Here is a 24401-nt window from a genome sequence, read left to right on the forward strand (position 1 = left end):
AGAAATGACTCAAACAAAAGCAATCCTGCCCCTTTTAAGATAGGTAACTTGGCAGCAGGTAAGTAAACAGGCAACTACAGAACAATGAATATCCTTACAGTATAATCAAACAAAGTGCTATGAAAGTGGAAGTACAGGGGCCATGGGAAGACCTGTAAGAGGCACCTACCTGGGGAAATTTGAGAAGGCATCCTAAAAGAGGATGCCTAAGATGGACCTGAAAGGAAGAACAAGAACTAGTGAGGGATGGGCTTCCCTGGCGGCACAGTGGTTGAGAGTCTGCCTGCCGATGCAGGGGACACGGGTTCGTACCCCGGTCTGGGAGGATCCCACATGCCGCGGAGTGGCTGGGCCCGTGAGCCATGGCCGCTGAGCTTGCGCGTCCGGAGCCTGTGCTCCGCAGCGGGAGAGGCCACAGTGGTGAGAGGCCCACATACCGCAAAAAAAAAAGAACAAGTGAGGGAGAATGTTCCAGGCAGAGGAAACAGTATATGCAAAGGCCCTCTAGGAGACAGGGAGCCTTACATTTCAGGAACGAGAAGTGTTCTGGAAGCTACACCAGAGTGCAAGAATGTCTATGAGCCCGCTCTGAATTCAAGGGCTGTTACTACCTCTGGGTGAACAACTGAAGCAGCCTAAGAACAACAGAGTCAGATGAAAGTGGCAGCATAGGGAGACCCCCAGCAGATGAGCAGAAAAGCCCAAGAGTGAGAGCTGGGACTAACTAGCTAGAAAAGGAGAATATATAAAAGGAAAGAAAAAGGAAAAGAGAGAGTTATGGAAACTGCGGTTAGACAATATTCAAGAAGCAAATAGAGGTCGACCATGTTAAATGGTGTTATGATAAGGATGCAAAGAATCCATTGGCTTCAGCAACAAGAAAGCTAATAGTAACCAGTGAAGAATTATTTTAGTGGCGTGGCAGGGTGGAGCCTAGCTTCCCTCAGTCGAGGAGTGACTGGGAGGTGAACAATGGACGCAGTGACCTATTTATTTCAAACATTTCAGCTGGAGAGCAGTGACTAGAGGGGGAGTCACAGCCGGAGGAAGCCTGAAAATGTTTAAATGGTTCAAGAAAGATGGTAACATAGAGGGAGGGCTAAGGACACATACCTAAAAAGAAACACTAAGCTATTGGTGCAAGATGCCTTGAACAGGTGGGATGGGAAGGTATGAAGAGCGCAGATATAAGGCTGCCTTCGACAGGAACAAAGACTCCTTTTTCCTTGTGAGAGAAATGAGGCAGAAAGGATGACAGGCAAACTTCAGATCTGACAGCCAGGAGCTGAGGGAGACAGATCTGAAGTTACTGACCTGATTTCCTTCTAGTGGTTCAATCTGCAAAACCAGGAGATTTTTCTCCAGCAGCACCTAGGGGCGTGGGCCCAGGAAGAGAAAAGCTGGTGGCTGGCCTGGTCCAGGTAGAGCTGGTCTGGTATGCTGATGGCAAGAAGATGGGCAGGGGCCTCCCTGGTGGCGAAGTGGTTAAGAATCCGCCTGCCAATGCAGGGGACACGGGTTTGAGTCCTGGTCCGGGAAGATCCCACATGCCACGGAGCAACTAAGCCCGTGCGCCACAACTGCTGAGGCTGCACTCTAGAGCCCGCGAGCCACAACTACTGAGCCCACGTGCCACAACTACTGAAGCCTGCGCGCCTAGAGCCTGTGCTCTGCAACAAGAGAAGCCACCGCAACGAAGAGTAGTCCCCGCTCGCCGCAACCAGACAAAGCCCGTACACAGCAACAAAGACCGAACGCAGCCAAAAATAAAAATAAATTAAATAAATTAAAAAAAAAGAAGATGGGCAGAAGGGCTACACGGGGATATTGGAGAGGCAGCATTTCAAGGGACTGACCGGCCGCATAAGAAGGGAAGGGAGGACTGACGCTGGAAAGGAGCAGCTGGAAGTCTGGCTGTAGGAGTAAACCCAGAGGAGGGAAGTAACTGAGTGAGGGAGTGTGGAAGCACAGGAGGCTGTGATTAGAGAGTGAAAGGTCTGAGTCTAATGAGATGGCAAAGACAGAAAACATCCCAAGGGCCAGGGCGTGCCCTATGGGAAGGAGACGGCAAAAGGAGAGGGACATGAAATTTCCAGGGGAGGAGGTGAGCATGGTGGATGGACTGCCCAAGGGAACACTGACGTGGCCCAGGGAAGACAGCAGCTGTGGAAAAGAGGACACGTTGTGAGCCAGGTATATTAAGGGGAGAGGGAGGGATGCAGAGGGGCCCACTTAAAATATGACCAGCATAATACAGGCAAGTAATTAAACAATTCCCCCAAAGGCAATTTATTGACTGGGAATGCCTGCTGGAATCCTCTCTTAGATTCATACTCCCACCCCCAACACACGCACATCTACACCTCCCCTCCAATCCTAAGACAAAGCATAATCAGTGAACCAGGGTCTTATCCAGAGTTTGGACTTCTATTAAGGATCTATTTTTATAATGCTTTCTTATTCACTTCCAACTTAAAAACGGTTGCTTCCCCCCTGCAATATTCTGTCCATTTAATAGCTATGTTTAGGGGCTTCCCTGGTGGCGCAGTGGTTAAGAATCCGCCTGCTAGTGCAGGGGACACGGGTTCGAGCCCTGGTCTGGGAAGATCCCACATGCCGCGGAGCAACTAAGGCTGTGCCCCATGACTACTGAGCCTGCGTGCCACGACTACTGAAGCCCACGCACCTAGAGCCCGTGCTCTGCAAAAAGAGAAGCCACCACAATGAGAAGCCTGTGCACCGCAACGAAGAGTAGCCCCCGCTCGCTGCAACTAGAGAAAGCCCGCACGCAGCAACGAAGACCCAACGCAGCCAAAAATAAATTTTAAAAAAAAGCTATGTTTAGTGACTCTGTTGAGATGCCTGTGAACTATTGTTTTTCTGCTCTATACATCTATTTCTGCTATGGATGTTCTATAGTATCCATTCAGTGACATGTAAATGACTCCAAAATAAAACCGGAAGGAGGAAAAACAAAAACAGAAGCCACATTGAAACATCCTCCTTCACCAGTGAAGGAAAGACAGTCAAAGCTTCTTTTACTCTACTTTGTCCTCCATTGATAAGAAAAACTCTTCCATTTTCAAATCTGTAATGACTAGTAATCAACAATTATTCTTTAAAAAATCGAATCCAGTACTACTTCCACACATGATCTTCAAAGCCAGAATTAGAAAAAGGAAAAAAGAAAAGATGTTACACAACCTTAATGGTTTGCAGATATCCAAGTCTGACTGCTCCGACACAGCAAGGAATGAGTTTAGTAAGTATGTGAACGGAAAACAGGCAGCAATCAGCAACTCATTCAGAATTACTCAAGATGATAATTTTTGTGTTTAAATCACAAAGTCTCAGAATATGTAATCATATCCAAAAATGTTAAAATGCCTAAAAATTAAAGCCTATCAGTTAGTCATTTAAAACTAGGATAAATTATCAGTAAACTTAAGTTATTTTACAAGGTACTTGACTTGAAAGACTCACTCGAACAAAGCCATCTATATAGAGAGAACTGCTAATGAACAGACCACATAATGGGATAAGCCAGCTAACACCATTAAAGATATCTTTTAAAATTCACAATGAATAAATGAGACCTTTCTTCTTATAGTGTCATCTGCAAATCAGGGGGATAGCCACATATTTTCCATTTGTACTTACTGAGTCAGGCTTATACTTAAAGACTCTTTATAAAAAACATTTTGTGTCATAAAAGATAATTCTGCTTTTTGTACAGACTGAAGAGTATCTGCATAAATACCTGGATAAGAAAAATAAAACTATTTATATAAAAGCTATCACTTCATTGCAATCAATACTGTACTACCTGCCTACTAAGTGTAACGCACTGTCCGTTAACACCGTTAACGCACAGATGATAACACAAACATCATCCTGCCAGAGAAAACACCTACACAGGTGACCACTACACGGCAGCAACATGAGGTCAATGACATGTTGTAGCCTTCACTAAGTCACCCTATTAGAAGGATTCTGAGGCCATTATCACAGTCAAGGTGAGAAGTAATGGCAAGGGAGAGAGGAAAAAAATATATATTAAGAGAAAGAGAGACAATGCATATGAATCGTGGAGGGGCAAGGGGTGGATGGGAGGCGGAGGGTTAAGAACAAAGAGGAAGAAAGTTAAATATGCTCCCATGCTTTCAAGCTTAGGTAATTTAACACTTAACATGAACAGAGAAGGGCAAGGAGGCCTGAACCCAGATTAGGGGACTAGAGAACATAAGGGGCTCACTCCTGCCTGCCCTTGGAATCTCAACTTAGACATTACTTTTATAGACTATCTTTACCTGACAGGTCTTCCGCTTGCTTTTCCTTCTCCCAAATGCCTCTTCCTCAGTGTCCGCAAGTACCCAGGCCTACGCCTATGAGAGCTCTCATCACTCTGAACTGGGACTGTCTCTACCCAGCCCCTTTGCTGGCTGCACTGTTAAGCTTCTTAACAGCAAGGACAAACTGTGTCTTTCTTGCTCACCACTTACCCTCACTGCCTACCAGAGCCCGGGCCCTAGCTCATGAACTTGAATGAGTGAACGGACTCTGCCTGAAAGGAGCTTACCATTGCAGAACAGAAGAGGAAATAAAGGGGAGATGAAAAGCTTCATGGAGAAATTGATCTCCAGTTATTGATTTTAATTTCATATATACAAAAAAGTATTAAACGGCCAATGCCATCATGTCACACAATTCAGGAGTGCTAAAACACTGAGTTGGTTTTGTCCTCCTGGGGTTCAGCTTTAGGAGGGGAAAAGGTACAAAACTCAGAACAAGGATCCTGATTGTTTTATAATGGTAAAGAATCTTCCCTATCTATTGCTTGTTCTAATTTGTCATATATAATATACCTCTATGGAAGAAGAGATGTTCAAGAGGGATCAAAGGAATAGCATCTCCTATAATATAACAATATAACACGTACTTCTGTCGCTAAACAGGGACAGAGACCTTTCACACATATTCTTTATAACATATATACATATATATATATATATTTTCCCCCCAATCATGGCTATCATTTATTTCATCCCTTGATAGAGAGGATAAGGTAGAGAAATCATCTAATCATGAATTGAGACACATGACAAATGGTATCATTCCTAACCAGGTCACAAAGCAAGTCATTAAAAACACTACTTCTTAGATTTTTCAGTGCAAACTTATTTGAGCAAGTCATTCTTCTTGTCAAGTCCCATACTGACCATCCAATTTAATTTCCAAGTTGGTCATCAAAAATAGTTCATGGAAATAATTGAACATGGGACAAAAATACAGTCACACTCAGTTGCTCGAGGTGGAAAAAAATGGTGGCAGCTTCCAACTTCCTCAAAATAGCAGAAAGGGGATAAGGATGACAAGGGAAGGGGGAAGGGCAGGAAGGAAAGAAGCACCTGGCTAATGATTTTATCCCGGATTTTAATGTCAAGGGCACTCCCTCCTCAGGCATTTTCACACTAGCCACCATATCTCCAGCTAGTCTTCCCTTGCTTTGATTTTATCTAATGATAGTACACCAACTACTTACGAGCCTAAACGTCTTTTTAATATCACCTTAATTCTAATGCTAATAAACAATTCCAAGAAAAAAACCCAGTCTGGAGTAGAGGCTACAAACTCAAGTGCGTCCAATGGCGGGGTAGATCATATAAGCAAGGACAGGGGGACCCGCTGGGGAGAAGAATACACACGTGCCCCTCAGAGCAGCAGACCACTGCCACGGTGGGCTCAGGCCGTGTGATCTTCAGATTTTTCAAGAGAAGCCAGAAATCCAGATTTGTATGTGATTTCTCCTGATTTATCAATAATGACAAAAGTTTAAACTCCTCTTTTTTTTTTAAAGCACTGTCTGGACCAAGCAAAATATAACTGGGTGGCCAACTTGTGACATCTAGGTAAGAGGTCAGAAATATGGGCAAGGGTCAAAATCTACAAACTCTCTCTTCCTATGTGCTAATCAACCAGGAAGCGAAGCGCAATTCCTTGTCCCTGCAGTTGTGTATCAGTGTGAGCATGGCCACAGTGCCGTTGTAAAGCTGGGTCCAGGACATGGGAGACCTCAGGCAAAGAAGAACATCGAGGCTCTGACACCTAATTATCCTCCCAAAACATTTCCTGCTATTAAAGACGAATTTATGGTGTGTAATAAACGGTACTGCATGTAAAGCACTTTGCGCAGTGCCTGGGGCACATAACAGAATTCAATAAAAGTTAGCTGTTATTGGGTTTTATTATGAATGAGGGTAGAACATGGATCAGACTGTGCCTTTCTCCCTTGAATGGGAGATTTTAGTCCAATTACAAAACCCAATAATCCTCTTTAGACATGAGAAGAATTTCAAAGGAAACTGCATTCATCAATGTGGCATTCAGTCATTTTATAAAATAATGGATTTATGCCCACACAGGGTGCTTTGTTCTTTTTAAGGACATAATGGATTTTTAAAGTTTTGATTTGAGTTAATATGAAAATTTAAAGTTCTTTCTCACTTTTAGATAAGGGGGATCATGGAACATATATGGCTGCCAAATCTAGCATGAGTGGGACGTGAAGCCCCCATTTTTCCAGCAAAGTTGCCCCAGTCTCCTGGCTCCTCGTGTGACCGCGTAGGGGTAGGATGTTAGATTCCAGTCATGCTGTAAGGCTATCTGGTCTAATCACCATATTTTACAGATGCTGAATGTTAACTCCTTCAAGGTCCCACAACAGTCGAAGGCAGACCCAGAACCCAAACCCTGTCCTCTTCTTCCATCACCTCACAAGTCCCTGGGGGGGATGTATGTTCGAGGGAGTTGGTTAAGGGTGGGTAGCAGGGCAGCCTGGGACTAAAGCTTTGAGACAAAGATCCAGCCTTTATGAGTAAAAGGCTCTATCAACTAAGGGGACAGGGTGGGAAAGGTTTCCTATATACAGCCAATCAAAGCCTTGCTTCAGTACATCTCAGGGTCAGTCAGACTCTTTTAAAAATCCTCTAGTATCAACCATAACCTTTTAGTCACTGGCTTATAGCAAGAGTTCCAAGCCTCTATGAAAGAATCTAATTTACTTGCTGGAAAAGTAGAGACATCACTAAGCAAAGGAATCAATGATTTTTAAAAGAATGTTACTATGTTTCAAAGTGTCCAACTACCAAAGTACTGAGAAAATATTTTTTTGAAATATAGCCAAGTGTAGAATATAAACTGAGTCCTACATTCAAAATCTGTCTTTCTAGAAAGCAAATGTCAAAGGATATAAAGCAAGCTGTGAACAAGAGACTAAAATTAGCTCAAACCACAAATAACCTAACATACTTATCACTTCCTTATGCTCAACCTACAAAAATCAAACATTAAAAGCATTTACAAAACTAAAGGTGTGATGCCAATTTAATCCTTTAACTTCAGCTGTATCCTTTCTTCCTTCTGGCATGTAAACATTACCAAAGAATGACATTTTATTAATTTGAAGGCAAGTACAAGGGAAACCATTAGAGCTAAGTTTTGCCCTGTAAATAAAATAGCATGTACCATGCAGTTCTTAAGTGGTTAGAATGGTAACCACCTCCTCAAACTGAGGATAGGAAATTTCAGATGATGGACCACACCCATCTCCGAATGCGCTTCTCACAGAGAGCTAGGGACATACCAGACTCCTACTTCAGACCAAAGCTTGCCTCCATCTCCTCAAGCCGTTTATTTCCTACTTCCAAAAGCAACATCTTCCAATGAACAAAGGCTGTTGGGAAACACAAAAGTTTTTGTCATAAAGTAGTGGAACGTGTTGCAAAAGGAAGGTTAGTTGACAAATGTGGGTTCATGCAAAAAAAAAAAAGGTACTAGTTTGTTAAACTTCAACTACTTTTACCATGATTCTCTCTGCGTGATGACTACATTTTTGATAAGTTTTCTGGGGAAAGTTCAAGCTCAAAAAGGATGGAAACGAGTGGTTAAGAAACGATGAGTATAAAACCTACCAACTGCTACTGTGCACTCTTCAATACTAAAACTCTAAAAAGCATTCTTATCAGTAAGTAGAAAAACAAGGGACAGTAGCAGACCTGGGTACTATGACAAGAACAAATGAAATAAAATACTGCTAATGACACTAATATTCCTGGGATATATTAAGAAAAACTGTTAGTGGGACATGAAGGAATATTTAAATACACTTAGAAATGGTACCATGATAGGTACATAAAGGACCCATTAAAACGCAGCACATCATGGGGATGTGGATTCTCAAGGATGGTTCATGGGAGATGTGGACCAGCTAACCCTCAATCATGGCCATATCACCCGGTGTACTGGGGATTGCTCCAGAAATGTGGCTTTGTGCCTGTCAACCTGATGTGGCTTAATGCAACTTCCTGATATTGCACCACTCTGCTTCACCCCCTCACCCCACCTCCGAGGATGATCCAAAAGACCCTGGCAACTGGGAGGTGGTATCCAGGTGGTGGAGAACAATAATGGCAATGCTCTTAACTCTAAGATGCTGTCAAAATAACATTTTGAATCAGGGTAAAAATAAAGCAAAACAACAAGAACAACAAAAAACACAAAACAAAGTATCCTCCCTCTGAAAGACCCCTGAATATCTTCTTAGAGGCCTCTTTTTCTCTGTGCAAAAGTGAGCCACACAAATATTTATGACCCAGTTAGGCATACTTTGCCTTTATCACTGTAGAAGCAAACTCAGCCCTGACTATTTGAATAGTGAAGCAATACAAAATCTAAGATAAATGTAACAGTGACAAATGTTTAAGCACCGAGGGAATTTAAAGCTAATTTACCGTATTATGCTAAACGCAGCTTGCCTATTTGTTCTCTTGAGTGAAGTTATATTCAGAAGTGATTTCATGCGCAGATATTTTTAAGTAACCCCCTGTTCTTCAGAGAATTCCAACTACTTGGAGTAATTACTTGATGTTCACCTTCCTGTAAGCAATTCACAATACTGTATAATTCTCTGAGTAATCAGTACTCATCAGAATAAAAACTAGCTAAGCTGTTCCCTGGAACTTAGCGTGGCATTTTTTAAATGAGATTCTTCAAAACGAAGAGATGCACCAGTAACAAAGCCATTAGGTAAGAAAAAAAAAAAGTCGGGGGAAAAATGTTTCATAACAGTAACGGAGATAAGGGAGTTTTCCTTCTCTAATCACTAACTAATAAATTAAAAAAACACAGTTTTGGAAACCTAGTTTTGCTATGCTCATCTTATCTTTGCAAGTGGTGTCGCTTGCCCACAAAAGCCACAAACACAGCCGAGGCTTTTCCTTCTTCACCTGTAGAAGAAAACGTGCCTCAATCAGTCTTTGGGAAGAAAGAAGCTTAGGACACAAGTCCACTCGCGCCCAAAGGTTTGCTTCAACAAGCAGTTAACCCTCAATAAGAACTCAGAACTTCCTGGCACACTACTAGATTAAGAGTAGTAGGGAATATGTATATTTTCCAGAGAAAAATATGGACCTTAAGTGTCCCTTTGCTAAGAAGCCACGTTTATTTTGTGATTCCATGCTGTAGAACTTCTTAAGCACCAATTCTATCTAATTACCACGGGGTATCCGTAAAACTTTACAAACAGCGTTGGTAGAATCAAAAGCATTCAAAACTGCAAATTGAATCAGGTCACAAATTAAAAACAAAACACTGAAAATCATTTATCAGTAGTTATTTTTGTCTGCAGTGTGACTTGTACTACATTCCGAAGATCAACTGATTTGGGGGGGCTTGACTTTTCTTTGGCTATTTATTTTGGGGGAAAAAATCTTCCATGGGAAATGGTCTTGTTCCTAGCTTTCAGATATTCAAAATTTACAAAACTGTCAGTAAGACCCTTGTGATACGTCAAGCTGCTTTGAGGAAGGAGAGGGCAGCAGCTAGGAAACTATGAAGCCCACTTCTACAAAGTGAAGCATTATTTCTAAAATGCTGGAGCCTTAGGTACTTTCTTCTCAAACACGGCAGCTGTGTATACTATCATGCTCTTCAAATGAAGTTTAGACCAGATGTTGGTTTCTTTCTAAAATTACAACATAAAGGGCAGCTACTCTTTGTGTACCTAGCTGGGGTTGAATCTTTCGTAAATTCTCGAGAATCAGTTCCTCTATCTTTACAGGAAAAACCACCCAATTGCTACTCAGAGAAAAACTGCAAGCATAACTCATATGTCAGTGCCACTCGTTTTCCCACATTACTAAACCAAATGAACCCAACTTATTAAAAATGTTCAATACCTCTTGGGAAAAAAAAGATTCAATTCTTTTGAATCTTCAACTATAGTCACAAAACTTACACATTTTTGAGCCTAACTGTACCCACCGACACCCACGCACCTTACAAAATTGAGTAACCACAGCAGTGGTTACAAGGATTACTTCAGGAACATCAAACTCTCTTTGTGAGCACATTAAAGACTTTCATTACTTGAGGAGAATTTGGTGATCAGTTAGTCAAGGACCATTTTTACACAGGAAGGGACTGAAGCCCAAAGAAAGGAAGGGACCCATTCAGCCTAGTTAGTGTTAGAGCTAACTAGAGAAAAAGCAAAAGATTAAGCTACTCTCTTGGCCAGAAGGGTGATCTGATCAAAGGCCAAAAATGTTTGCCTTTACCATTTATACTCTGAAAAGAAATCACAGGTTTTATAAGGGTTACTTTATGGAGAACCATATTTTTAAGCCCACAGTCAAAATATATTTTACAAACCAGCTACATACAAAGCCCTTCTAGAAGGCATGTGAGAACAAGTCGAGAGTGATGAGAACAGAGTAATTCAATAATTCTTAGAGAGACAGATATATCACCTCCAAGTTTCCTATTAAGTTCGCCTCAGGCCAAGTACAAATTTGTTGTTAAATTTAAAGTTCCTGTGAAATAAGCTGGGTTTCCTACTGGGTAAGCATCCAAGCTTTTCTTCCAAGCCACCACAGCAGGCAACACCAAACTGCCTCATCAAGCCGTGGCTCAAACTGTACTGGTTTTCTCTGAGAGTGGCCTCTGCTATTAGTACTAATGCAGGCTAATCTCTTTGTGTCTACCATTCCTCCTCCCCCAGAATGGGAGCTGGGAACTGTGACTTGTCTTTCTATTGTCAGGGCCTGGGGCAAAGTGCTGACAATCAATTCAACCCCAACATTTCTTAGGCACTTTGTGCCCGGTGCAGAGGACACCAAGATGAATGAGAAAGATGGAAGAGGTGACTTCCATAGTTTGGACCCTACAGTAGATGGACTCGGATACAAAGGAACAGCTCCCATGAGAGCAGGGCTTTAAAAGAGATAGGTACGAAGGTGTATGTAAGCACACAAGTGAGAGAGCCAAAATCTAGTGCAAGGGGGCACACATTTGAGCTGGGAGGCGCAAGCCAGAATGAGTGGGAAAGGCAGCCTAAACAAAGTGTTGAGCCAAAGTACAGAGGAATGAAAGAGAAGGATGAGTCTGGAGAACACTGCACCTTCTAGTGTGGCCAGAATAAAAGGTACACAGGAGGGGATGGCTGGAACCTGGCTGCCATGCCAAGGAGCTTGGACCTTACACATAAATGAAAGCATAGAAGTAAACAGAGGAGTGACAGACCCAGGTCTGTTTTTAACCAATTACTCTAGTGATAATGTGAAGAATATACACAGTGGGGCAGGCGGGAGATGTGGAGAGATTGTTGAGGGACCTTATTAATATGTTTCTGGTTTCACCAATTTCTGTAATGTGAAGCCAGAAATGACAACAGTATTATAAGCAAAATTTGAGAACCTAGACCACTGGGATGGTAGGAAGGACATCATAGTGACCAATCAATGAGATGTGGTAGAGGGAATCAAGAACCATTCCAAAGTCCCCAGCACTCCTGCATATTCAAAACATGCACCAAATGACTGGTACCAAACTACATTGTCTTGGACACAATGACCCTGCTGGACTTCCCCTTTTCCTAAACATGGGCAGTACAAAGAAACATGCCCAGACTATGTGTAGTCAGTATTAGTTGGTTACCATGAACAAATTAACATAAACACTGTAGGGAGGGACCGCCAGCTTGTGCAAAATACACATGAGCTCAGGCTGGCTTATGAAAAAGTACCTGCAATTAAAAGTACAGCATAAGACAAAAACTGTCAAAAGGATTCTGCCATCTAAAAGATCAGAAAATAGACAACTCAAAAAAAAGAGAAAAGGGAAAAAAGAAAAGGCACAGTTACTTCAGTAGTTAAGAGTCTGACAAAACCCCTACAGGAAATTTTAAAATTTATTTCTATCATGAAATTCAGTATACATTCAATTACACTACTCAATACCAGGCATTTTTAAAATAGGTTTGGGGGAGCTATTCGTGCTAAAATGCAAAATGCAGGGACTTCCCTGGCAGTCCAGTGGTTAAGACTCCATGCTTCCAATGCAGGGGGGCATGGGTTCGATCCCCACACGCAGCGCAGCCAAAAAAAAAAAAAAAAAAGCAAAATGCACTGGAGGGGCCTTGGAGCCCAATGGTAGATAATTGGCAACCGAAAATCATTTGCATTACCATTATCCCCCAGCTGACTCTTTAGAACCATCTGATATAGTTTATGATGTACTTCCAAAAGAACCAAAGTATTCCTATAAATATGCCAGTGATGTCAAACAAATAATGATAGCAAAAAGTTCTTCCCTCCACTATTTCTACTTGTGCCCCCAGTTAATCTGAGTCCAGACAATTACAAACGTCTTTGCACCGTTTCCAAAGTGGTGATCAGACACCTAAATTTAGTTCACTCAAACCAGGGCTACACAAGAACATTTAGATCTAATGGGTCACTCAAGATGACTAGAGCTTCCCATCCTCTCCATGTCACTTCCGTTTGTCTTTCTTTTTTTTAAGTGAAGTGAGTCATACTGTATAGATCTTTCTCCTCTGCACAAAACACATTTTTTCTCTGAAGAGAATGGTATTTATATAAAAATTACTGGGAAATTTTAATATTCATCTTGGACTGTAATAAAATAAGCTGTATACAGCAGTAAGGAATTTTAGTGAATTATTGTTATAACATGATTTTAACCTAGTCAGGCATTAGATCGTATTTCATAATGAAAGCAGCTATAAAAACAAATGTCAATTGGAAGAGTGGCCCGTATTACAAAGCCTGCCTCTAACATAGAATAAATCTTGCCTTGAAGTCACAAGCTATTGTTGCAATCTCCTTTATCTGAAACAATCAAATCATTCATACTGAAAATTAGTGAACAGTGTCAGAGAATCAAAGAATTAGAGACGAGAGAAATGGCGAAGCACCTGACCCAAACCTTAAACTACAAATGGAGTGTAGTTTTTCCTATTTTCATTCATTCAAGCCCTCTCTTCTCTCATTCTAGCTCCAAAAACCAATCTCTTTGCCCTATCTATGTTCTCTCTTCTCTTTTGGGCACTCCAGGCTTGCTAAGTATTACTTCCACTTTTCAAACCAGACATACAATCATTTAAATGATAGAAAACAATTTTTTAAAGCCATCTACACATGCTATCAAAGCTGACTTTTTATAGACCTAAATGCTTATTAGTATCTATGCTATCTATTAGCATTAACAACTATATAGAAACAGTTATGCTCACTTTATCAAATTGAGCTAGGAGAGAATCTTCGCCTGAAACATTTGTTTTCTAAGCCGCCTCATTCCTCGGCATTCAAAAGTCTACTTCATCTTTTGTTCTTTTCCCAATTGTTTCCAAGTTTTTACATCTTTTTGTTCTAGTTAGAAGTTAGTATAGTGAGAAATAACTGCACTGCTTTGTTTACAAAATGTTAAGCAAAAATTACATATTATTTTAAAAATCACAATAGACTAAGCAAGCCCAAAATGACTCTGTATAAGGCTGCCTTCACTGTGACGGGCTACAAAACATCAATTTTTCTAACTTCCATTTTCTACCCACCATAAACACATTTCTTTGAATTCCTGAAAAATAATGGTTTTCGTAAATTGACACACACTTTGGAAAATCTGCCACTTTAGACTCAAGGTCATCTGAACTCTACATTTTTTATAAAATGCCAGAATTTGCCACTTTTAACATCAAGAAGGAAAAGAGCGTCCGATTCAGATTTCGTAAAAGAAAAATATCTGTACTGCAGAGGTGAGAAAGCCCATAGCAGATAATTCTCTGAGATAAAAGAAACCACCTCTAGAAATGTGGCAATCGATTAAGGATCTAGAGAAATCTCAACATACAGCGATCTCGACCAACTCCTGGGGTTCCAAGGTGGTAGACAAACACAAGAACAATGAGGGAAATTAACTGAAGACCACGCTCCATGCTAGTGACTTGCTTAACATAGTTTTAACAGTGCTTGGGTGAAAGGTCTCCCACTCCTCGCTGAAACTGTAAGTAATCAAATTCAAATAAGGACTTTTTATAATATGAATTTGCTGTTGCCAACTGAGTCAGCTTCAATATAAAAGATTCTCCCCAGTACCTCCTGGAGGCCACCCCTACTTGTGATGGGGTATATCATTATCAACTCCAACACTTCAGACCAATAATTTTTTCATTTAAGACCACTTTAGACTCCACTGTATTCAAGCTGATGCAGACAATTTGTCTACACATTCTCAAAGTCACTAGTGGGATTCATTCAATTAACTCAGAGAGACTAGACACGGAATACAAATTTTATATATTGATCGATCGTACTTACACAGATTAGAGTGGTTATAAACATTAGTCTATCAGAAGCTAATATACATTACAGTGCAAGTAAAAAGAATCCTGTCAAATAAGCTTGATGAAAATCCACATGAAACCAAGCCTGCCAAAAAAAGGCTTTTGTTAGTCAAGCATACCAAAGAACTGCTTAAAGCTTTTTTCCTTTTTAAGTGGAGCTCAAAATAGATTTTAATACTACCAGCTGATGGATCTCACAATTTGCCTTTTGAGCCTATAAGCCGAAAACAGCCTTCTCCCTTTACACAAGTAACAACATCTCTCTATTCTGTATGTTGTTTATTTAAAATACCGAGTGTGGTTTTGGTTAATCCTCACAACCCCCGCGATGACATTTAATCGGGAGCACATATTTTCTTCAGAGGATTTAGCTCTTGTGAAAGCAGACTTCTTCATCTTTTTAATCTGATGATGTAGAGATACGTGAGAAACTCTACCTTCCGAACTTTTTATTTATGAATCACCATAACCCACAAGGAGATGAGGACCGGGAAGACGCCATCATCTCAACCATGACCAAAGGATAAGATGCTCACCGAGAGAAAGATGCTATTTTAGAGGGAGTAAAAACGTCAACCTTCCCTGTTGCCTGCCTGACACGGGATAATATTCTGGCCCCAGTGGAGTGGGTACTCCAGACTTCCTGGCTGGAAAGCTCTTTTCAGCCTGCTACTCTCAGGGCTTAGCTCACAGAGCAAGTATCTCTTCCTCTGACAGATCTTCCCTGATCCCCTTCTCTGAGGCAGGCCATCTTCCCTGAAATCACTCTCTACCCCGTTATGTTTTGTTTTCTTCATAGCACTTGTCCCCATCTGAAATTGTCTGCTTATGTGTTGCACTGCCCTATTCGACTCTAAGCTCACGGGGGATAGCATCTTGCCTGTCTTGTTCAGCAAACACTACCTCCAGCGCCTCAGCAGCGCCTAGCACGGAAGAGGCACGTCAATTCAGATCCATTAAATGAATGAACAGGAAGGGGGAAGGGACTGTCATCCTTGGGACTCGACGCACAGAGACCAGGAGAAAGGAAATGTAAAGGAGGGAGGGGGGAGTAACCCTTTCCCCCGGGGAGACAAAGGAAGACAGCCTGAGGTGGTCCAGTCTAGAAAGGAAGTAGTGGGGGTGTGCTATCCACCCCAAGGGACAAAGAGTGGACAGGCAGGGGGGCGGGGTCGGGGTGCGAGGCTTCGCGCTGAGAGCAGAGACTGGCGGCTTCCAGGCTTGAGAGGTCACCCGGGCTGGAGGATATGAGGTAGGTGGGGGATCAAAGGGGACTGCGAGGCCGGGGAGAGACGCAGGCCCACCCGGGGGACAAAGAGAGAGGCGGCTGGCCTCCGCCGCCGTCGGATCGAATCCTCACGGAGCAGGGCCCAGGCGGAGGGCGGGACCCAGAGGGAGAGCGGGACCTGGGGGTCTGAGGGGAAGGTTCGCTAGGCCTAAGCGAAGGGCCTGCCGCGCTCTGGGGGCGCTCCCGCACCTGGTAAATGGCCGCCCAGCTCCCAGCCTTGTCGATCTGCTCGAACTCCTTTTCCATCTCCATGGCGGGCCAGGGGGGCTGCTGCGCCTCCTCCTCGGCCCACTGTGCCGTCTGCCGCTCTAGGCCGCGTCGCGCTCTCCGCACTTAGTCCCGCTGCAAGCCGCGACTCCCGCCGCTACCGCCGCCCTAGCCGCCGCTGCTTCTTCATGTCAACCCGGCAGCCGGAAGTACGCACCGCGCTGCCGCGGGCTCCGCCCCTCAAGCGGAAGGACCAATCAGCGCTCAGGAATGTCGGCTAGCAGTTCCGCGGGGCGGAGCCGGGGGAGGTGCTGGGGGAAGACATCTTGCAGCGTGCCCTCCCTCCTCCCCTCCCATCCCGGTCTACGGGCTTGGGCGTGGCGCGCGCCCGTTGCCTAGGCGACCCCGGGAGCCCCGCCCACGGCGCGTGGGTTTGCCCGGCTGCCACCAATCTTGAATTCAAGCATCGACGCGGTCCGTTGAATCACAGAGTGACCTTGAAGCAGTCATGCATCTTTCTTGCAGCGCCAGGGCCCAGGCCTCAGTGCTCCAAGGGGGGCGGGGGGGATTACATGCTCCCCTTCCAGGCTCCGGCCTCTGGCCAGATGTCCGCCCTTTTATCGTGAAACTTAGAGCTTCATAATTTACCAGGCTGCTGGGGAAGGCCCACTACTCTCTGAATGTATTTTGCGTTTGGAGTCTCCTATCCTGGGCACTGCAGAAATGAATGGATTGGGGTCTTGGAATGATTTTTAATATTTCCCCAAATAGCAAGGAAGTCCTGCTCAGAATGGACTCAGTGGAGCACAAATTCCGTGGTGCATTAGTGTTGAATAGTGGCAGATTTCTGGGCCCACTTCCAAAGGATTCGGATACAGGAATCTGTATTTTCTACCAGCAACCCCAGCTAATTCTATACCTGTGGTCCTTGAAGCACACATGAGAAGGGCTGGTCAGGTGGTTTTCCTGCAGGTTGTACTTTAAGCCATTCACTTTTGGGTCGGGCACATTATATGAAGATTGTGAACTCCATGGGGTCAGAGACCCTAGAGGACAGAATCATCTCTGTTCACTCTTCCCATCTCAAGCCTACCCAGAGCAGCGGTGTTGAATTCCAGCTTATTCCTTGAGTGCTTGTGGCAGGCACTGTACCTGGCATTCCAAGTACATTTTCTCATTTAATCTCTACATCAACCCTACAATATAGGCACTTTTATTATTCCCATTTGATAGATGAGGAAACTGAGGCACAGAGAGGCAAAATCACTTGTCCAGAGTACCTTTGCACATTGGTATGGAAGCCAGGATTCTAATCAGTCTTCAGGGGAGTGCTCACTTTGGAGACAGGCTGCCTGAGTCCAAATTCCGGCTCTACTAAATACTAGCTGCGCAACCTTGGGCAAATTACCTAACCTCTCTCTGCCTCTGTTCCCTCCTTTGTAAAATGAAGATAATGAAAGTACCCACCTCATAGGGTGGTGTGAAGATTGAAAGAGTATGTATAATGCTTTTAGTCTAGTGAGTGGATCAATAAATATGAGCCCCCGTTATTATATACCTTCAAATAATAGCAAATGGGAGGTAAATCCTTGTTGAATAAATGCAATTGGTTTGATAGACAATGTCTTTAGAAACTGAGTATTCCATGGAGGGGGAAATTAACAAAAGATGCCCCTGCGGGTGAAAACTTTGGGAACCCTACACTTGGAAGCTGCCTAATATAAGTCTTAGCCATTTAAGTGACTCTCCAGGTTTGTGTACTCTTCCTGCCCTTGTTTCTTTGAGTGCTAGTTTATCTGGAACTCACAGAACTCAGAGCTCCTTGTTGCGGGGAGGGGGGGGACAGAACAAGCCTGGTTCATTCTTCTCACTGTGGGCTGACCTAAGTAAGTAAATAAATCAAATGCCCATCTGGAGCCCAAGTGGCCCTCATGCCTGCAGGGAGTACCACCCAGTGACTGGAGCGGCCTTTGAGTGGGGCCAGTGCTATGCACAGGATCTTGATGAAGGAGTGGAGGTGGGTGTGTGCGTGCAGAGTCCATGTGTGTTTAGTGGATGCGTTAGTTACCTAGGGTGGCCGTAACAAATTACCACAAATGTGGTGGCTTCAAGCAACAGAAATATATTTTTGAACAGTTCTGGAGGCCAGACGTCTGAAGTCAATGTGTTGACAGGGCCACACTCCCTCTGAAGTCTCTAGGGGAGAATCCTTCCTTGCCTCTTCCAGTTCCTGGTGACTTCAATTGTTCCTCAGCTTGCGGCAGCATAAATGCAGTCTGTGTCCGTCTTTATGTGGTTTTTCTCCTCTGTCTCCTCTTCCAGCTGTCTAATCTCCCTCAGCCTCACTCTTTCAAGAATACCTGTCATTGGATCTAGGACCCACTCTAATCCAGGAGGATTTTGCATTGCCAGGTAATCCAAGATGATCTCATTTTGAGATCCTTAAATTAATTACATCTGCAAAGACCCTTTTTCTGAATAAAGTTATATTCCAGGTTCTGTGGGTTAGGACTTGGACATATCTTTTTTGAGATATGTCCCCCACTCAACCTACCACAGTGGCAGAGGGTGAAACTTTGTCACAATATTGGTCCTGAATGAAACCCCTAATTTCAGGTATCAGCTAATCACTATTATATCCGTTCTTCACATAGCAGCAGCCAGAGAGAGCTTTTAATTTTTGGATCATGAAACTCTTGTAGGTAAAACCCTCCAATAGTTTCCCATCCTTCTTAGAGTGAAACCCAAATAAGTCCTAACCCTGGCCCACCTCCCCAACCTTTCTCCTTTTCTTGTACTCTAGACCAATCCTCTAATTCATTGAATGAGTTTCTACCTCAGGACCTTTGCACCAACTGTTCCTGCTGCCTGGACCACTCCTCCTGCAGATCTTGTCACCCTTCAAGTCTCAGGTCAACTGTTACCTCTGCAGATAGGTCTCTGACCACGGTCTCTAAAATAGCCCCCAGTCACTTTCTACCGGTGACCTTGTTTTTGCAAGGTCATCTTGCAAGGTCATGCCATCTCTAAGCCAATATTTGCATCACAGTGCTCATCTCTAAAATCTCTCTCTTTATTTGTTGGCTTGTTTCCTTTTCCTGCCCCCCACTATAGTGTTCCAGGAGGGTAGGGACCTCGACTTCTTGTCTGTGTCCCAAGCCCCTGATATTGCGTTGGGAGGAGGGACTTGAGGTGCTGGAATCTTCCGTGGCTTTCTAAGGCTTGGCTTTCATCTGTCACGCTCTACCAGTTCTCTGCCATGTCCTGGCCTAGAACCAGCCAAGCGTTGGTATCCCCCAGAGCTGTGATGGTGGTGATTGGGAATCTTTTAGTGATGATTGGTTAGAAAATAAACAAATGGCCATGTGTCATGATAGCTAAAACCTTTTCTTGGCAGGCCTGCCTGAGGAATGGTCTCAGGTGGTTTCTTGGGCCTTTCCTTCATAGATTTAGCTAATGGAGCAAATCAATGACCCATTAAACTTTTTAAAATGTCCTAAAGAGTTGTCAGTAGAGAAGGATGGCTGTTTACCAAGGCTCCAATGGATCATTGACTCCTAACTTAGCAGTGTCAGCAAGCTTCCTGGTAAAAATCCGGCCTGGTCTTTTTTCTGGGAGGTAGACCAGTGTTAAGAACTTGGAATTCAGAGACAGACCAAAGTAGTCTCTGATGAGATGTCACTTCCTCGGAGAGGCCCCTTCTGCTGCCCCCTAATAAACAGTTCCATGAATCTATATCCTTTTTCCTTCTTAGAACTTATCAGGCATTTGAGGACATATTTTCTCCCTACTGTTACCATGTAGTATTATGTCCTGTGTTTGTTTTAGGTGTTATCGTCCATCTCTACCACTAAATGTAAACTTCATGAAGAAAAGAGATTAAGTCGATTTGGTTCAATGCCGTCTTCCTTGAGCTACAGGTCATTCCCAGGTGGGCCACAAGTCCTTGGAAGATTCCAGAAATCAAGATGACAGGGCTTTTTTCTACCTCTTAGACTCAGACCTCCAGGGTCCTCAGGGTCATCCAGCTCGCTCTGTCTACCAGTGAGGACACACAGCCAGGAAAGGAAGTGGCCCTTCCCTCTGAGACTCACAGCTGCTCTCCTAAAGAAGTTTGGGCGCCTTGACTGGTTGGCTGATTTGGGGTCAGCCAAAGACATCCCTGGGATGGAGTAACTGACTAGGGGCAAAACCCAGGCCCACAGCACTGGAAACTGGATGCACAGAGCTTCAGCCTCCAGCCACAGACAGCGCTAGGTGTGACCTCTCACTTTATGTTTCCCAGAAGTCCTGCAAGCCTGGTGTTGTCCCATTTTGCAGATGAGAAAATGGGTAAAGAGGTGAAATCAATGAACACCCAAATACAGAATGCTGGTCTGGGTGCAGCAGGTTAGAAACTTCTAACCCTGGTCTGCTACTTACCAGCTTTCAGGCTTTGGGCAAGTTGCTTAACCTCCTAGTGTCAGCCTGAATGCTTTCCAGTGAGAAAAACCCAACTGAAAGCAGCTTTCACAAAATAGGGAATTCACTGGCTCATGAAACTGGGAAGTCCAAGAGTGGTTTGCTTCAGGGACAGCTGCATCCAAGGGCTCAGACAATGTCATCGTGACTCCCTCTCACTCCTGCTCTCTTAGTGCTTCCTCTGTGTTAGCTTCACTCTCCTCCCCAGGTAACCAGGATGGCCCTGGCAGCTCCAGGATCACATCCTGCCAATTCAGCAACCCTGATGGAAAAAGTGCTTCTTTTCCCTGTGGTCCCAGCCCAAGTCCTGGCCTTGAAGCTTGAAGTTCATTGGTCCAATTGAGTCTCACATGCCATCTCTTTTTTTTTTCTTTTTCATTTTAACATCCTTATTGGAGTATAATTGCTTTACAATGGTGTGTTAGTTTCTGCTTCACAACAAAATGAATCAGTTATACATATACATATGTTCCCATATCTCTTCCCGCTTGCGTCTCCCTCCCTCCCACCCTCCCTATCCCACCCCTCCAGGCGGTCACAAAGCACCGAGCTGATCTCCCTGTGCTATGCGGCTGCTTCCCACTAGCTATCTACCTTACGTTTGGTAGTGTACATATGTCCATGCCTCTCTCTCGCTTTGTCACAGCTTACCCTTCCCCCTCCCCATAGCCTCAAGTCCATTCTCTAGTAAGTCTGTGTCTTTATTCCTGTTTCACCCCTAGGTTTTTCATGACATTTTTTTTTCTTAAATTCCATATATATGTGTTAGCATACGGTATTTGTCTCTCTCTTTCTGACTTACTTCACTCTTTATGACAGACTCTAGGTCTATCCACCTCATTACAAATAGCTCAATTTCGTTTCTTTTTATGGCTGAGTAATATTCCATTGTATATATGTGCCACATCTTCTTTATCCATTCATCCGATGATGGACACTTAGGTTGTTTCCATCTCTGGGCTATTGTAAATAGAGCTGCAATGAACATTTTGGTACATAACTCTTTTTGAATTATGGTTTTCTCAGGGTATATGCCCAGTAGTGGGATTGCTGGGTCATATGGTAGTTCTATTTGTAGTTTTTTAAGGAACTTCCATACTGTTCTCCACAGTGGCTGTATCAATTTACATTCCCACCAAAGTGTAAGAGGGTTCCCTTTTCTCCACACCCTCTCCAGCATTTATTGTTTCTAGATTTTTTGATGATGGCCATTCTGACTGGTGTGAGATGATATCTCATTGTAGTTTTGATTTGCATTTCTCTAATGATTAGTGATGTTGAGCATTCTTTCATGTGTTTGTTGGCAGTCTCACATGCCATCTCTAAGCCAATCACTTTGTCCAAGGGAAATATTGGCAAATAAAGAAACCAAGGCCCAGAGAGGTCAAATTCTTAACCAAGGTCGCACAGCTCTAAGTATGGAAGTAGGATTTAGATAATAGGCAGTCTGGTTTCAGCGTCTGTGCTCTCAGCCGTGACGCTACACAGTCTCTCCAAGAATTCCCATGAACTCTAAACAAATAATAACAATGAAGACATAATAATAGCGGTAATAATTATCACAACAACATGGTGAAGCTACTACTATTATTATCCCCCATTTGAACTGAGGCATAGAGAATTTCTCAGCTTGCTTGTGGTCACACAGCTAAGAAATGGTGGAGCCAGGATTTGAAAGCAGTTTAGCTCTAGATGCTGCTTCTAGTTCTGAAATTCTATGAATATATGTGAGTTCTGCACTGTGAGAACTCACAGGAAGGTTAGCAGCCCAGAAGCCCCTCACTCACATCCTCACTGGGCCCTTCCCCATCCTTATGAAGACTCTCCCACCCCTCCACTCCCAGAAAATATTTCAGACTTTATTCTAAGCCATTAAAAATAAAAACAAGGGGCTTCCCTGGTGGCGCAGTGATTGAGAGTCCGCCTGCCGATGCAGGGGACACGGGTTCGTGCCCCGGTCCGGGAGGATCCCACATGCCGCGGAGCGGCTGGGCCCGTGAGCCATGGCCGCTGAGCCTGCGCGTCCGGAGCCTGTGCTCTGCAACAGGAGAGACCACAACAGTGAGAGGCCCGCGTACCGCAAAAAATAAATAAATAAATAAAAACAAGAATAAATACAAAAATCTAATCTGGAGCTCCCTCTCCTCCAAGAGTGAGTGCCCAGGTGCGGGAGGAGGTCAGGGGGAACTAGGGGGAATCACGTGCATGCTGAGAAAGGTGGGTCAGAGACAGGGTGGTTGAAGCAGGGAAACTTCAAGCAGGCAAGTCTGACCCAAGGATGGAAACTAGACCTGGCCCCGTGCTTTCAGCAAAGGAGGGTTTCCAGAGGCCACTGCTTCCTCCACCCTCCAGTTTAGGGGGTGGGGGGACACTTTGGCGGCACACACAGTGATTCTGGGCATAGGTTCTGCAATCTGGCGGACTTGGGCTTCTGTGCCCTTGGACAGGTTACTTACCCTCTGATTACCAGTTTTCCATCTTTTACATTAAGACAGGGATGTGATGGTCGGACGAGATGGTGTCTGAGCCTTGTCTCTAGTTCAGGGCAAGGACTCCATAAATGAGGCTGTTGTTATTACAGTTGTGTAGGTTGCTAAGTAGAAAAAGCAGGCTATGATCTGCCTACAGATGTTTTCATAGTATATGTTGCAACCTCCTGTTTTACATCTCTAATTTCTGTCATGCCGGTGGAGGTGAGCAGGTCCAGCTTTGTGGGTGTGTCTGTAATCTGTGCAGCTACACAGGGCCTGGGCTCAGAAGGGCCCTGCGCTTGGTTTAATGCTCTGCAGTCACCATGTTGAAATCCTTAATAATTTTGGAATCAGGGACCCTGCATATTCATTTTACACTGAGCCTTGCAAATTATGTAGCCAGTCCTGAAAGTGAGTCTAGATTTTCAAATTCTTGAAGTGGGTTAGGAACAGTTTCTGTCTTTGAAGATGGAAATGGTTTCCCCCCTTTATTCTGGGAGGAACTACTACTCTTGGGGGAAGTCTTAAAACAGTGACATTATTCAGATACATATTCCCCATGTTGAGTTGTTTATTATTGTTTAGTAATAGTAATTATAATTGCTACGTGGATTGGGTGTTAACTATGGGCCAAGCTCTGTGCTAAGCTAGCGCTTTACCTTCATCCCTCTAGATCTTCCCAAGAACCCTGTGAAAGGGTCTGTTATTAATCTTATTTGACAGATGAGGAAGCAGAGGGGTTATGTAATTTGTCCATTGTCACCAGCAGTGTTGGCATAATGTCTATGAGTTGAGTGGCTCTGTAGCAATATGGCAGCCCTTTTAGAGAAAAGGAATTAACTTCTAAGCTTTCATTTAGATAAAAGTGTTCCTGGAGTCCTTGGGAGAGAGGTGTGTCTTTTGGATCAAATATTTGCTCTGGTAGTTTTTGTATTTGAAGATGGAAATGGTCTTCCATTTGAAAACTGACCATGCAGAGAGGGAGGGGCTGGCCTGTACTTTTCCTTTCCTGTCCTGGAGGGAGGCCTATGGAGAAGACCCACACTTAAGCAGAGGGACCCTGACATGGTGGAATGTTCTCACAGCTCTCAAGCTGTCCTCACCTGGGCCATGGAGAAGCACACAGTGAAGGACCTGGATATTCCCACTGCCCATATCTAGGGTAGGCAAGGAAGAGAAAGGCTCTATATTCTAGACAGAGGGTCAGGAGGCCCCCCTCCGTGGGAGGTAGACTGGCTCCCACAATTGGCTGGAGAGAAAGGAGGACGGAGACCGG

General features: G+C 43.9%; 1 protein-coding gene across 5 annotated transcripts in view; it reads right to left on the bottom strand.

Annotated features, from left to right (window-relative positions):
- PTPN1 (protein tyrosine phosphatase non-receptor type 1) overlaps nucleotides 1-16397 on the bottom strand; it is a 68113-nt gene extending 51716 nt beyond the window's left edge. For all 5 annotated transcript variants that reach the window (XR_009535222.1, XM_060122918.1, XM_060122919.1 and 2 more), the window contains exon 1: nucleotides 16176-16397. Coding sequence is in view for 4 of the 5 variants with exons in the window: in XM_060122918.1 (XP_059978901.1) it covers nucleotides 16176-16238 (63 nt within the window). In the remaining variant the exon portion in view is untranslated. The remainder of the gene's footprint in view (nucleotides 1-16175) is intronic.
- Between the last annotated feature and the right edge of the window lie 8004 nt (nucleotides 16398-24401).

This window comes from Lagenorhynchus albirostris, chromosome 15 (assembly GCF_949774975.1).
Source record: "Lagenorhynchus albirostris chromosome 15, mLagAlb1.1, whole genome shotgun sequence".
Taxonomy (NCBI): Eukaryota; Metazoa; Chordata; class Mammalia; order Artiodactyla; family Delphinidae; genus Lagenorhynchus; species Lagenorhynchus albirostris.